Source organism: Dermochelys coriacea, chromosome 3 (genome assembly GCF_009764565.3).
Source record: "Dermochelys coriacea isolate rDerCor1 chromosome 3, rDerCor1.pri.v4, whole genome shotgun sequence".
NCBI lineage: Eukaryota > Metazoa > Chordata > Testudines > Dermochelyidae > Dermochelys > Dermochelys coriacea.
The window spans coordinates 84,609,783-84,625,136 of NC_050070.1; the positions used below are offsets into that span (position 1 = coordinate 84,609,783).

At 38.7% G+C, this 15,354-nt stretch overlaps 1 protein-coding gene across 3 annotated transcripts in view; it reads right to left on the reverse strand.

Moving 5' to 3' along the window:
• Positions 1-152: 152 nt before the first annotated feature.
• Positions 153-15,354, reverse strand: part of PPIL6 (peptidylprolyl isomerase like 6) — a 39,373-nt gene continuing 24,171 nt past the window's right edge. For all 3 annotated transcript variants that reach the window (XM_038394116.1, XM_038394113.2, XM_043510815.1), the window contains exons 3-7: positions 11,802-11,864; positions 11,529-11,676; positions 10,003-10,059; positions 3,809-3,944; positions 153-1,579 (exon numbers count right to left, since the gene is read on the reverse strand). In XM_038394116.1, the coding sequence (XP_038250044.1) occupies positions 1,468-1,579; positions 3,809-3,944; positions 10,003-10,059; positions 11,529-11,676; positions 11,802-11,864 (516 nt within the window). In that variant the 3' untranslated portion in view covers positions 153-1,467. The remainder of the gene's footprint in view (positions 1,580-3,808; positions 3,945-10,002; positions 10,060-11,528; positions 11,677-11,801; positions 11,865-15,354) is intronic.

Sequence of the window (15,354 nt, forward strand, 5' to 3'; positions counted from 1 at the left end):
ATGTGCTTAATGGGCATCTCTTGTTACTGAAGAGAAACAAACACTATTTAACAAATAATTTCCCAGTCATTTTTCTTTTAAGTAGAAAATCTATTAACTGGTCCATTTCAATTTTGGCATAGAACAAAACAGTGAAGATAATAATTCTATAGTCAAGTTACAGTGGGAAATTTTATTGGTTCTGATTGCCAGAATCCAAATACAAACACAAAAGTCATTTCAGGGTAGCAGCCGTGTTAGTGAGTACTCCTTTTCTTTTTGCAGATATTGCCACAAGTACTCCTTTTCTTTTTACAAAAGTCATTGGTGTACTTAGGTCTTACAAATTTTCATCTGTTGATTTCACAGTGCTTTACACAGGAAGGTAAAGTAAAAAATCAAAGACTCTTTTGCCAGTTGCAGACATGTTAGAGAGATTTTAATGGTTATGGATTATCTTTGTTGAGATTCTGGGACACAGTCTTTTTCCACACTTGCCATCCATTTGCCAGCTTCTGCTGAAACCATCTGCTGTCACTACTCCTATACTATGCCTAAGAAACATCTTTCATCTCAGAAATTACTACTATGGCAATTGGCAACGAGTTGAGTGTTTAGTCTCATGAGTCATAAATGAAGGTTTTTTACACCATTTAGATAAACATTGACTTCTTTATGTGGAACTTTCACACTCATTGAAACCACATCTACTCATTGCTATTTGCAAAATCTCATGGATATCTTGGATAATAGGGTATAGTTTATAATTTCCTGTTTTGGTGTAATTTTAGCATTTTAATGGGTTCAGGTGGGTCCAAATATCTTAATAATTTGATACAATCTGTAAACAAAATAATTAAATATATGTCTAGGGCCTGGGTCTAATTTTACATACGCCGGTTTTACTCTGGTGTAGCTCCATTGACTTCAGTGGTAACTCTTGATTTATACTGGTGTAAGTGAGATCAGACCTCTGATATTCAGAGACCGCCCAGTACCACCCTTATGTTGAGTTGTACCTTACCTCACATGCACTGATTTTATTATTACCAGTGGCATGAGGTATGATTTAGTATGACACAAGAATGGCAGAATTGGGCCAGAGGTAAATAATTGCGTCCACTCATCACAATCAATCAATAGCAAATTCAATTATGAAGTAGTGCTAATTAGTGTTCTACTTAACAGGATTATTTATAGTGCAGCCTACAGTAATGTAATCTCTCACTGGACATCCATATTTACACAATAATTTGTATAGCTATATAATGGCATAACGTTAAATTCCCAAGCCCATTAGTATATTCATGTAAGAATTTGTGTGAACAAACCATGAACATGTTTAGAATAGAAAAAATATCAAGCTAAAAAGTTTAGATGTATAAAAATGCTATTTTAGATTAAAAAAAGAGTACAAAATCTATAAAAGGCTGGTCAGAAACATATGCATTTTTACGCATTGCAGTAGGAAGGTAAATTGGCTTGTAATCAAGGCACAAGAACGCCACAGTTAATAATTTTACATTCTACTACAGGCCTTTCATTGTACGTAGATACATCTTCCAGTTTCTGAAGAACTTCTGTACCTTCAATCAGCTGTCTAAAGTAAAGGGGGAAATTATATATACATAAAAAGTCAATAAAATTATGATTAAGTATCTGATCACTGCCATAAAGCTCTACAGTTTTAGTAATCTATTTGACCATTTGAGTTCCATGGTAATCATTTTCCAATACAAGTTATGTTAAATGTGCATGATTTAACAAAAATGTAGGATCATACGTATGTATAGATGATACATATGGGTAGAGGATCAGGAAAATACACCAATAACAATTTGAAGATCGGTAAACTCTGTAATTTAGTAGAGAATACAACTGTGTTACCTACCTTCAGTGCCTGTCAGAAGTCAGAGCAAATAAGTTAGAAACCCTGAATTCCTTCTATTAGGCTATAACAACATAATTATAGTTTTCTCAATATGGCTGTCTCTTAAAATAAAGAGTTCATGTCTTATATGTTCTTTTCTTTATAGGATTGTTCTTCACAGCAGACTAACATTCCAGCTGTTTGCTCTGAAAATATCCCAAAATTTAGCATTTTAGGAGATAGAAAAATGCTACACTTTGAGGTATCTGTAGCTGTAATTATTCAAAGCAATAAACGTTGCAGTGTGTAGATACCTTTCCAGATTTTTGTGGCTACAAGTGTCCATGATATCTAATACTCTTCTTCCATTTCAAGAAAAAGGTCAAGAAGAATATTGTCAGAAATTGTTGTGCATTTAATTAAAATGGTTTAGTCTCTCTCTCTCTCTCACACACACACACACTTTTTGAAGTCTTAGGTCAGTTTTCTTCTTAATTAATCTGAATCATGAAACCAATACAACAATTTACAATTCTACACTGTCTAAACTGTCCTGAGCTGCAATATGTAGGGCTCAATCTTATAAGACCCTGTGTTAATCTGTGCACATATGGGTTTGCTAGCAGTTCATGTAGAGAACTCAGTACCTTATCTTTGGCACATGTGTTGTGGAGGAGGGGAGGACATGTTAGAAGGTTGTGAATGGATCACTGATGTGGAACTTGTGTCCAGGACAGGCCAATGATGTGTGCTGTAGCTATTTTAATGTAAAAGTTTCTATTGCTATTGCAGAATTCTGTTGTATACCTGTGGAAGGCCAAGGTGTAAGGAGTGGTGTGCCAATTTATAGCACGGTAACTCCATATAGTGCTGAACTGCCCTCTTGACATCTTATGGCCACTCTCTGCTCTTGCTGGAGTAAGCTCCTAGTATGTTTATACATTGGGCAATATAAAAGAGCAGTGCTTGAAATTTCCTGTGCTTTTAAAGTAGGGAGTTCCTGGTAAGACAACAAGAAACTCCAGTGTAGAATTAAAGTCAGATGCCACTGATTTAGACACATCCAGTTAGAACTCATTTTTAGGTTTTGGTTTTTTTTAATGTTATATTGGTATGCTTTTTTTTTTGCTTTTAAAATTCTGTACTCCTCTGTGGTGCATTAGATGATAACCACCCTGGCATGAGAGTCTCATGCTTCCCCACACTTCCAGTCTCTTTATGCTAGGAACCGCTAGCTGGGTAAAGGGATCTTAAAAGCCCAAGGGTGAAATCCTGCCTCCATTGAAGTCACTGGGAGTTTTGCCATTGTCTTCAATGGGGCCAGGATTTCACTCCTGGCTCTGGCTGGGGAAGGATTCCCCTGGCACAAGCAGTGCAGAGGCAGCTATAGGCTGCTTTCCCAGAACATCTTTGCAATGTTTAGGAGGCTGCTTTTTTTTTTAGGCCAGGTCTGCGTTAGGAGTGGTTTGTAAGTATAATTGTACTAGTATGCTGAACTGAGAAAGTGCTTTTAGTGAGGATGTAGTTTATACTGGCATAACTATACTTTTTCCAGTATAGCTTATTCTAGCCTGCCAGAGCGAAATACACTATACCAGTAAGAGGGCAGTTTTGCAGGTATAATTGTCTACACTAGGGATTTTTGCTGGCTCAGCTATGTCAGAAATAGCACCTCATCACAGCCCTGAACAACACAGCTATGATAGCAAAAGTCTACTGTATAGACCTGGACATAGACAGGGCCCAGACCTGCCTTATGTTTTGTCAGGAGCCTCTCCAGCCCCTGGCATAGCTTCGGACTGTGAGGGTGCAAAAGTGGCTTCAACCCTCCACCCCCGAGCTGTGAGTTCTGTGCTGTGCCTCTCAGAGATGAATCTCAGTCTTGGACAATGGTATCTTAGATAACCAGGAGTATTTTTTTAAAAACATTTTAAAATTATGTACCTGTAGTATACATACCCAAAAGCCACATATTTTTTATCCATATAGGGAGCTGGCTGTAGTGTGATATAAAACTGTGAACCATTGCTGTGACGTCCCTTGTTGGCCATCCCAAGAATCCCCTTTTTGTTGTGAGGAATGGAAAAGTTTTCATCTAGAAAGTTTACAGTAATAAATCATAGATTTAGTTTGCCTTTTACTCACTGTTGCAACTGCTACAGCCCCATCTCTTCTACAACCCCTTTCTCGCCTCTGGCTTCCTTCCCCCTCTCCCCCATTCTTATTACTTTCTTTCCTATTGTATATTGTACATTGGAAGCCTTTCAGCAGGTCGCCCTTCAACTTTCCCCAAGTTAGTGAATGGAAATGAAGGGGATTATAGCTTCCTTTGACTCTGGATCACTAAATTCTGCTTCCTAGAAAGAGGTTTAGAAATAATTTTGGGTTATCATCCTGGAAAAAAAACCTAGTGATAAATATTCAAAATGTAATTGCTAACATGCTGCAGACTTTAATATTATGATAACTCTGCTATAGCATCTTTTATTTGAGGATCTCAGAGCACTTGCGAAACAACAGTGTATAAGCTAGTTAGTATTATTCCTATTTTATGGATGAGGAAACTGAAGCACTTAGAAGTGAATGGCCTGATTTTCAGTGGTGCTAAATCCCCATAGTTCTGTGCCATAATGACTTGTCCTGAGTCAGACGGTAAGTCGACAGCAGAACCAAAAGTAGAACCCAGAACTGTTGACTCCAAGACTCTCATTCTAACCTTCCATTTAACCTCCAGTTGCTAATTTTTAGGGAATACCAAGTTCTGGGCACTATATGATTAAAGGCCAGCTGGGGCTATGGGATGGGATAAAAAGGGAGAGAGTTGGCAGTGGCGATTACACTGGACTTACTGCAGTTTCTGCACTAGGCATTACAAAGGGTTGAGGATGATAAGAAAGACCCAGTGCTACAATTTTCTTTCCACCTCCTCTCAGTGTTATATGCAGTGATCAGAGAAAATCCAAAAATCCAGTGCAGCCATTGTCACCAAAGACCTTACTTTTCTCAACAAAGTACACATTACACAATGCCATGCTTAAACAGAATTAACTAAACCACATAAAACAGAAGCACTTTATCAGAACAGCTTACAGTAACTGGCATGTTTATTTACAAGACTCACTCAGTGCTCTTTGCTGCATATGGAGAGTTAACAAGAGCGCACAAAAAGCAAACTGAAGTCAAAGGAGTTACAGCAGGGATGGGGAGAAGAGCTAACAGAGCAGAAAGGTAGGCAGGAGATTATGCAGGGACCTGAAGGCCAGGACAAGTTGTTTAGGATTGTTGTGAAAGGTGAGGGGATTAGTTGAGGGGTAGAACATGGCTGGAGTGGCAGGTAATTTAGATATTTGCAGCAGGATTTCGGAAGGATGACGGTTCTATCATGGAGAAGATGGAGAGTTGTTTAGCAAGTACACTCATAGCACAAAGAAAAACAGATTTTTAATTGAGGAAATCTGAGTGGTACCTGGACTTTCTCCAGAACCATTCCGTGGTGCAGAAGAGTAATGGATGCAAGGTGTAAAACACATTTTGGAAGTGGGAGAGCCCAAGGAACAGGGTGCAGAACAGAAAAGAGTTGCTGATGAACTTGAGTCAGCTGAGAAGAGGGAGGCCAAAGAAAGAGGGTGGAAAGCATCAGAGAATGAATGCCAGTGGACAGGAGGTCACAGAAGGAATGTGAGATATGCTTGGGGGATGGTGACAATGATGATTTTCAAAGAGAGGGAATTCAGCAAGAGGAAGATCAGCAAGGGAGCAGCTTCAAGTGAAGACCACATTGAAAGTGAATCAAGGTAGTCTGTGGCGGAATTGATACAGATCTGCAAACTGAAACATCTCTAAGACCCTTTGTTGCTTAGGCTGATGTGTCATATTGTGTAAGCCGGAACCCAAAGAAAGTGCTCCACAAACTCAAAAGGAATGATGGAAATTTGGGCTGAAGACATGAATAGGGATTGTATTCTTCTTCCATGTTTTATTATTCTTACTCTATTTGAGGGCTGTTTTCCCAAACTAATTAATAAAAATGGCAATTAAATTCTAACTGAAGCAGTTGCTCCTATGCTGCTGTTTGTGAATTGCAGTAATGACTTGAACAGTCTAATTTTGGATTAGGCTTCGTTTTAGAAATTGACACTTCAGTCCAAGTGGTTCTCTGTAATTACCTCAGCACTTTGAGCTAATTTCAGGGAAATGTAGAAACATCCCATTCATTTCACAGAATATTGCAGCGAATGGATGTTTGTCAACTGTGGAAATTCATAGAATCTTAGCATCTGTCACTGTTCTCAGACAGCAAAAATAGGAAAGCCATATAATCATCACATTCCATATCTGAGTGAGTACCTTTATAAAGGACTGAAAACAATGATTATCTTTTAATTTTAAAAGAGGGTTTAATATGGACAGTCTTCTCTTTTGAAGATTCAGTATTTATGTTGTGTGAAAGAGTGTAATAAAATTCCTTTTAGGGACAATTATAAGGTTGACAGTACTCAAATTAAGTCCATCTTAAAATTAAATTACTTTCCTAATCCTAGAATATCTACTGCTGTCTCAAATAGAGTTACAAGAGGGATAAAAGACAAGCTTTTCTCCAAGATAACAAATGACAGGTACTGGATTTGTCTGGAGGAACAAACACAGAGTTGCAAATCACTAAATCCTCTAATTCTAATCCTGACTCTGCCAGTGTCTTGCTGTGTGGCCTTGGGCTAGTCACTTAACCTCTCTTAGTTTTTCCCTATCTGTAAAATGGAGAACACACTACTTATCTCACATGGATATTGTGAGGATTAACATTGGTACAGCATGTTGTATATGTAAAGCACTATAAAACATTTATGCCACAGTCCTGCACAGAGCAGTGTGGAGCTACAGCAGTCCAGGAAGAGCAACAACAGAGGTTGTGCCTCAGGGGCACACTCTCCCTGCTGGGGCTGCCCAATGCACACTGCTGTTTGTTTTAGGATTGCCCAGATTGTTCCTGCCAGCATGAAAGCTCACAGTTTCCAGAACAGCTCTGGAGCAGGTGCACTGAAAGAGAACATATAATGAATAGCAGATGCACAGCTGGTAGTGTTCCAGTATAGTCTGTATAAGATATCTATGCAGTGTGGGTGAGAAAGAGGAATCAGATGAAGATTTCTAGCACGTGTTATTAAAATGTTTTGCAAAAAGAAAAGGAGTACTTGTGGCACCTTAGAGACTAACGAATTTATTTGAGCATAAGCTTTCGTGAGCTACAGCTCACTTCATCGGATGCATTTGGTGGAAAACACAAATGCATCCGATGAAGTGCGCTGTAGCTCACGAAAGCTTATGCTCAAATAAATTCGTTAGTCTCTAAGGTGCCACAAGTAGTCCTTTTCTTTTTGCGAATACAGACTAACACGGCTGCTACTCTGAAACCTGTAAAATGTTTTGGTTTCCATCGATTTAGCTTATAGACCTGATTGATGGTTTCCCCAAGAAACATGTTACTTTCTTGCTGAAACTCCTGTGTTCTGAGGATCTATGCTTCACAGTACTCCAGGTGCATGTGATGTTGGAGGGAGGACAGGCCACTCTCTGACTTTGCCTACCAAAAATTGGGTAAGAGAATGTGCAGTGCTCCCTGAGGGAAAGCGACAGGGACTCTGAGAAATGTTTGCAGGCTTTGTTGGAATCACTTGTTTACAGGAACTTTCATATCATTGAAAATTAAACTTTCCTGCATGTCTATGCTACTTTCCAGCAAGGCAGCACCATGGCAGTAATTCATATGTTTCTTAAAAACAGTCCAATTACCTGGATATAGTTTAAATGCAAACTTTAGCCCTTTTGCTTAGTCTTGCAGTTTCAAGGTGCAAATCACTTTGTCAGTGAAAGCTTAACTGTCTTTGAAAATAAAGACTGCAGTTACACTTGGTGGGTGAGGTAATATCTTTTATTGGACCAACTTCTAGAATAGTGTTGTGCGGCTCAAAAGCTTGTCTTTCTCACTAACAGAAGTTGATCCAATAAAAGCTATTACCTCATCCACCTTGTCTCTCTAATATCTTGGGACCAACACGGCTGCAACTACTCTGCATGCAGTCATACTTGGCAGTTCTGAACTGTTGGCTGACGGCCAGTTGCTGAAATGTGACAATTTGCAATACTGGCAGTAAGGACACTTTATGTAAGAGAATATAGACTAGTTCCCAGCTGGCCTTAACTGTCCTAAAATATCTTTATGAGTAATTGTTAATCTAAACAGACCCTCCCCCCTTTAAATTGCTGCTTTGACTGTTTATTTGAATTGTTTTTCTTAAATATTGCTCTGCCATTGACAATTTTATTATTATTCTTTTTATTACTCTTTATGATTATAGGGGCTTGCACCTTTGGTTTGATGTTATGATCTGTAGCTCCTGTTCGGTAATTCTAGATTCTCACAGAGTTGAGAGACTAAGGGTCTAACTCTGATCCCATCCTGGTATAAATCAGGAGTAACTCCATAACGTCAGAGGGAGTAATAATGCTGTATAAATGAGATCAAAATCTGGTCCTAAGACTCTAAAGCTGCCTGATACTTGATTTTCACTCTGCAAAAATGGGAAACTTCCATTAATTTCAGCATATTTAAACCATCCCAGTATAATGATGCAACACAGAGGCCCATTGGTGCCAGCTGGCAAAGGTTTTGCTGTTCTGTAACAGCAACTAACAGGCTTGACAAACTCACTATACTTAGTGCACCTCTTTCATAGTATTTATCCATGAAGAAAATCATGTGAGGTCTTAAAAGAAAGCTGGTGCCCCATTGGTTATGAATATTGTCATAAAATGTATGTACATATACTATTTAAAAAGTTATGTATTTACACTAAAAACATGTTCCTAAAGTCTGTATTAAGGGAGAGTAGACAAACAGGTTTCTGCCAGACAAAGAATGTTCATTCACCTGTTTCTGTTGGTCCAAAGATAAAAGTAAGCATTGTAAATAACGGGGAAGTCATTTAATACAAAGTCAACAGGAGAATGTGAAATAAATAGAAAAAACAAGAGATGGGTTCTGTTGTCACTGAGGACAGACCAAGAACTTTAGGATACAAGCATAAGGCAAGGAGACCCTTTTATCCTGCACCTTGGAAGTAAACAGACAGTGCATTTACATTCATAAAAATGGGATCTCAACCAGCTTTGGTAGGAAATGCTGAAAAAGCCTTTGGGTGAGATCAGACTGCTTTATTCAGGAGATTAGTATTAAGTTTAGTCTATAAAAAGCATGTACTTATTTTGATTTATATGTAATCCTTCTATATCCATTATTCTTAATCACCATCTCTTATATCTTGGTCTTTGATAATAAATTTATGATTGTTTTTGCTATAAAAATATCTCGGTGCTCTGGTATTACACAAAGAGCTGATCCTGAGTTGAACTGTGGAAGCTGGTGTGTATAAGGGACAGCAGGCACAGTATTACTGTTAGTGTTCAGTAAATAAGGGGCTGAACAATACAGGGAAATGCTTGAAAGGGCTTGGGGACTGGGGTGCATCTACTGGTTACAGCTGTCAGGGACAGTAAGGGCTGGCAGAGCCCTGAGAGATTGTTTGGGTGGCTAACAGGCTGATGATGTCAAGGAGCTGACACCCAGTTAAGCACCAGGAAGTCTTTCTACTGCTGGAGGTAGGGGGGTAACAAGGTTTTTCACAGTCCTAGCCATCCTGAGAATTATCACAAATGAATATGTGGTATCAGTGGAAGCACAGAACCCATACTTAACATTTACCCATTATAGTGCTTCAAATTTTCAAAGCCCTTTTACAAGCATGAATGTTCGTAACATTCCTCTCAGGTAGGTTAAGTATTATCCTTATTTTACAGGTGGAGAAAACGGACACAGACAGGTGAAACTGAAAATCACATAATGAGTCAGTAGCAGAGCCAGGATTACCAATCAGAAAATCAACCCACTAAACCAGTCTGCCAGGAGAACTATGTTAATAACAAATAGAGAATAATTCTGACTGGTACGAGAAAGTCTGAAACCGCTGCTGAGATGTAAGTGATGAAAAGGAAGGAAAAAAAAAACACTAACTAAACCTGAGAATACTTCAATGCAAATCCAGTTATTTGCCTGAAGTTTGGCTTATGCCTGGTAAGATAAGGAAATTTAAATATACCTTCAAAAGTGGGTCCATAAATTGACTCACCACTGTCTCCTCTTCCAGCTGTTATGTCTGTATGTGATTAGACAAAAGTGACAGAATACAAATGTTCACCACTGGCATTAATGGGCACTTTCATTGGGCAGTTTCATCAGAGGTCAAGGACATGGGTCCCGATTCTCCAATTGATAATATGCAAGTGGACTGCTGCACCTGTATGGAACCTGGTTTGAATGCAATGGTCTCCACACAGGTGCAACAGTCTGCCTGCATGCTATCAACTGCAGGATTGGGGCCTTACTGAAATTGCAGAATGAATTAATCTCTCGCTCCAAGAGGTGGTGTTTCCAGAAATAACTAATCCATATATACTGTACAATAAAAAACATATATATACACACACACACACACACACACACCTTCTTGCTGCTGTGCTAATACAAGTACCTGCGTACCTAGTTTCCAATGTTTAGTAATATACTTCAAGAGTGTTGCTGGACTGAGGTACTAGTCTTAAGAAACAGATTTCAGTATATGAAAATGTGCCACAGTGAATACGCCCTGTATCCATAAAATTACCTCTGCTTAGAACAAGGGATGATGAAAATAAGGATCTGATAATATAGCAAGTCAGGGCCAGCAAGCCTTCAGTAAACTCCCAGCCATTACACAAAGCTGACAAGTATAGGAAACATATAAAAACACAATTGAAAAGAGTTTAAAAAACAAAAAACAAACAGTTGTTAGTTTATTTAAACTCTTGTATATGCCAGTCAGGTAAAAGGAAATCCTCCTCATAAGTAAGCCAATTATTTTAAGTTACTCTTCTGGACCTCATATGTATCTCTGAGTTACTTGGGGAAAGCAAAAAGGATGTCTTGGAAATCTGATCTTAAAACAGTATTAAGTAAAGAATGTTTGGAGTAGGAAGGAAACACAGGGAAGAGATGCAGGGAGGTGAGAAGAGAAACAGAGGAAGAACTGAAGGAAATCTCTTCAAACACACCTAACTATGTTTACTTTTATTGCAATGCTCTGTTTTCTTGGATTACTCATCCTTTACTAAGCTATTCCCCTAGATTCATAATGACGCTTTTCATGCACAACCCCGATTTCAAATATACTCCATGTCACCAAAACCTCTGGATATCTATGACTGGTTACATGCTTATGTAAAGTAATATCTATACAAAACACACAGGATGTTTCTTATGGATTTTCAGAGTGTTTAAATGTTTCTAGCTAATTTCCTAATTTCTTGCCAAAGAGCCTTGTGAAAAACTTTTGGCTAATTAAACAAATAATAATAATATGGACTATTGATTTCTTATCCATGATTTGCCTATAATTAGGGTACAAGATCACGAAGAGAGAAGACACTGCTTTTTGTTGTCTATACACCTCAGTTAAAACCTTGTCCATCACAAATTATTTACATCTCTAAATTCAGCTTTATTTTGTTGGACAAAATCTAATTTTCATGCTGATTATTCCATCCAAAATCAGAATTACACCAGATTTACAGATGTTTTTAAACCCACCTCCTCCTTGTATCCAGCCATTTTTTACTAATCGATGAAAAACTGACTCTTTATAAGTAAGCTCCAGACCACTGCGAGAAGTCCCTGCTTCTCCTGTACACAAAGAGCGAAAATTCTCACAGGTTTTGGGGCACATATCAGAATAGAGCTGCAAAATGAAGGGAAGTAAGTTTGTAAATAACTTCAAAAAGGTCAGATCCTGCAGCCCTTTCTCATGAGAATAAGGGCTACAAGACAGGGCCTTATGTTTGCTCTTTTTTTCCTATATCTTACCTCAAATAACAAGGTGCCTGTGGGCTGCTCCTGAATAGCTATATCCATGTACACAAACACATGCTGTTTAAATCAGGAAAAAAATCCAGTTTAAAAAAAAAAAAGTCAAAATCTTCTTAGTGTTCACTATTCTGATGTAAGACCGTTTAGCTGCTCAGTAAAATGGTCTCAGGTTTCTTTTTATAACGAACATCTAAAATAGACCCATAATTAGGTATCAAAACAGCTTTTAGAAATAATAAAATATTAGCTATATAATCTAGTATTTTGTTGAAACAAAAATATTTAGTAAGTTTCAGATCATTCTTGGACAAAAAAACATTATGTTGCACTAGGAGACATCAGGCTGGGCCCATTTCATCACTGGTGTAAGCAGGTGCAGGTTCACTGATGCCTATGTAAGATCACAACCAGTTAATCCATAGCAACACTGATTGCTATACCAAATGGAATCATTTTGCTGGATGGCTGATCACTGGTCAGATATAAGGAGGTAAATAATTAAATTCCAGTCAGCAAGAAGCAAACTTAATAATTCAGCATTTTTTAGGATAAATTGATCTCTGCTAGGAAAAAAAACTTTAAAAAAATGTATGACAACTGAATTAGATTTTCCAGAAACATTCGCAAAAATTAACCCATCAATCAAACATCATAGTTTTTGGAAAAGCATTGAAAAGTTCAGCCGCTTATCTGAAACTTATCTGGACATCCTGGATGAAACCATGGCCCCACTGAAGTCAGTTTTTGCCACTGACTTTGATAGAGCCAGGATTTCACCCCTCGAGGGTATGTCTACATAGCAGCTGGAAGCAAGCCTCCCAGCTTAGGTAGACAGACTCACCCTAGCGGGGCTCGAATTAATTCACTAAATATAGCAGTATGGACACTCAGGCATCTCAGGTTGGAGTTTGGACTGCCAAGCCTAGGGAGTTGTGTAGACTTGAGAGCCCAAGCGCCAGCTTGAGCTGCAACATCCATACTGCTATTTTTAGCCTGCTAGCTTAAACCCTGCTAGGATGAATCTATCTACCCAGAGCGGGAGGCTTGCTCCCAGCTGCAGTGTAGACATATTCTGAGTCTACAAAACTGGTTTGGAAATCTCAAGAGAATAGGTTTACTCATGATATTTGTAGCACTTTTGATTTTGGTCCTAGATGAAATTTCACAAGAGCATTTCTTTCTTTGGCATTTCAGCAGTTTTCATTCATAGGTTCATAGATACTAAGGTCAGAAGGGACCATTCTGATCATCTAGTCTGACCTCCTGCACAACGCAGGCCACAGAATCTCACCCACCCACTCCTACGAAAAACCTCACCTATGTCTGAGCTATTGAAGTCCTCAAATCGTGGTTTAAAGACTTCAAGGAGCAGAGAAGCCTCCCTCAAGTGACTCGTGCCCCATGCTACAGAGGAAGGCGAAAAACCTCCAGGGCCTCTTCCAATCTGCCCTGGAGGAAAATTCCTTCCCGACCCCAAATATGGCGATCAGCTAAACCCTGAGCATATGGGCAAGATTCACCAGCCAGATACTACAGAAGATTCTTTCCTGGGTAACTCAGATCCCATCCATCTAATATCCCATCTCAGGGGATTAGGCCTATTTACCCTGAATATTTAAAGATCAATTACTTACCAAAATCCCATTATCCCATCATACCATCTCCTCCATAAACTTATCAAGTAGAATCTTAAAGCCAGATACATCTTTTGCCCCCACTGCTTCCCTTGGAAGGCTATTCCAAAACCTCACTCCTCTGATGGTTAGAAACCTTCATCTAATTTCAAGTCTAAACTTCCTGGTGGCCAGTTTAAACCCATTTGTTCTTGTGCCCACATTGGTGCTGAGCTTAAATAATTCCTCTCCCTCTCCTGTATTTATCCCTCTGATATATTTATAGAGAGCAATCATATCTCCCCTCAACCTTCTTTTAGTTAGGCTAAACAAACCAAGCTCCTTAATCTCCTTTCATAAGACAAGTTTTCCATTCCTCGGATCATCCTAGTAGCCCCTCTCTGTACCTGCTCCAGTTTGAATTCATCCTTTTTAAACGTGGGAGACCAGAACTGCACACAGTATTCTAGGTGAAGTCTCACCAGTGCCTTTTATAATGGTACTAAAACCTCCTTATCCCTACTGGAAATGCCTCTCCTGATGCATCCCAAAACTGCATTAGCTTTTTTCACAGCTATATACATTGGCAGCTCATAATCATCCTATGATCAACTAATACTCAAAGGTCCTTCTCCTGTTCCGTTACTTCTAATTGATGTGTCCCCAATTTATAACTAAAATTCTTGTTATTAATCCCTAAATACATAACCTTACACTTCTCACTATTAAATTTCATCCTATTACTATTACTCCAATTTACAAGGTCATCCATATCCTCCTGTATAATATGCCGATCCTTCTCTGAATTGGCAATACCTCCCAGCTTTGTATCATCTGCAAGCTTTATTAGCACACTCCCACTTTTTGTGCCAAGGTCAGTAATAAAAAGATTAAATAAAAGATTGGTCCCAAAATCGATCCCTGAGGAACTCCACTGGCAACCTCCCTCCAGCCTGACAGTTCGCCTTTCAGTAGGACCCGTTGCAGTCTCCCCTTTAACCAATTCCTTATCCACCTTTTGATGTTCATATTGATCCTCATCTTCTCCAATTTAACTAATAAATTCCCCATGTGGCATGGTATCAAACGCCTTACTGAAATCTAGGTAAATTAGATCCACTGCATTTCCTTTATCTAAAAAATCTTACTTTTTCAAAAAAGGAGATTAGGTTGGTTTGGAACGATCTACCTTTTGTAAAACCATGTTGTATTTTGTCCCATTTACCATTGACTTCAATGTCCTTAACTAATTTCTCCTTCAAAATTTTTTCCAGGACCTTACATACTACAGATGTCAAACTAACTGGCCTGTAGTTACCCGGATCACTTTTTTTCCTTTCTTAAAAATAGGAACTATATTAGCAATTCTCCAATCATTCGGTACAACTCCTGAGTTTACAGATTCATTAAAAATTCTTGCTAATGGGCTTGCAATTTCAGGTGCCAATTCCTTTAATATTCTTGGATGAAGATTATCTGGGCCCCCCCGAGTTAGTCCCATTAAGCTGTTTCAGTTTCGCTTCTACCTCAGATATGGTAATATCTATCTCCATATCCTCATTCCCATTTGTCATGCTACCATTATCCCCAAGATCCTCTTTAGCCTTATTAAAGACTGAGGCAAAGTATTTGTTTAGATATTGGGCCATGCCTAGATTATCTTTAACCTCCACTCCATCCTCAGTGTTCAGTGGCCCCACTTCTTCTTTCTTAGTTTTCTTCTTATTTATCTGGCTATAGAACCTTTTACTATTGGTTTTAATTCCCTTTGCAAGGTCCAACTCTACTCGACTTTTAGCCTGTCTCACTTTATCCCTACATGTTCTGATCTCAATAAAGTAGCTTTCCTTGATGATCCCTCCCATCTTCCACTCCCTGTATGCTTTCTGCTTCTTCTTAAATCACCTCTCTAAGATGCTTGCTCATCCAGCTTGGTC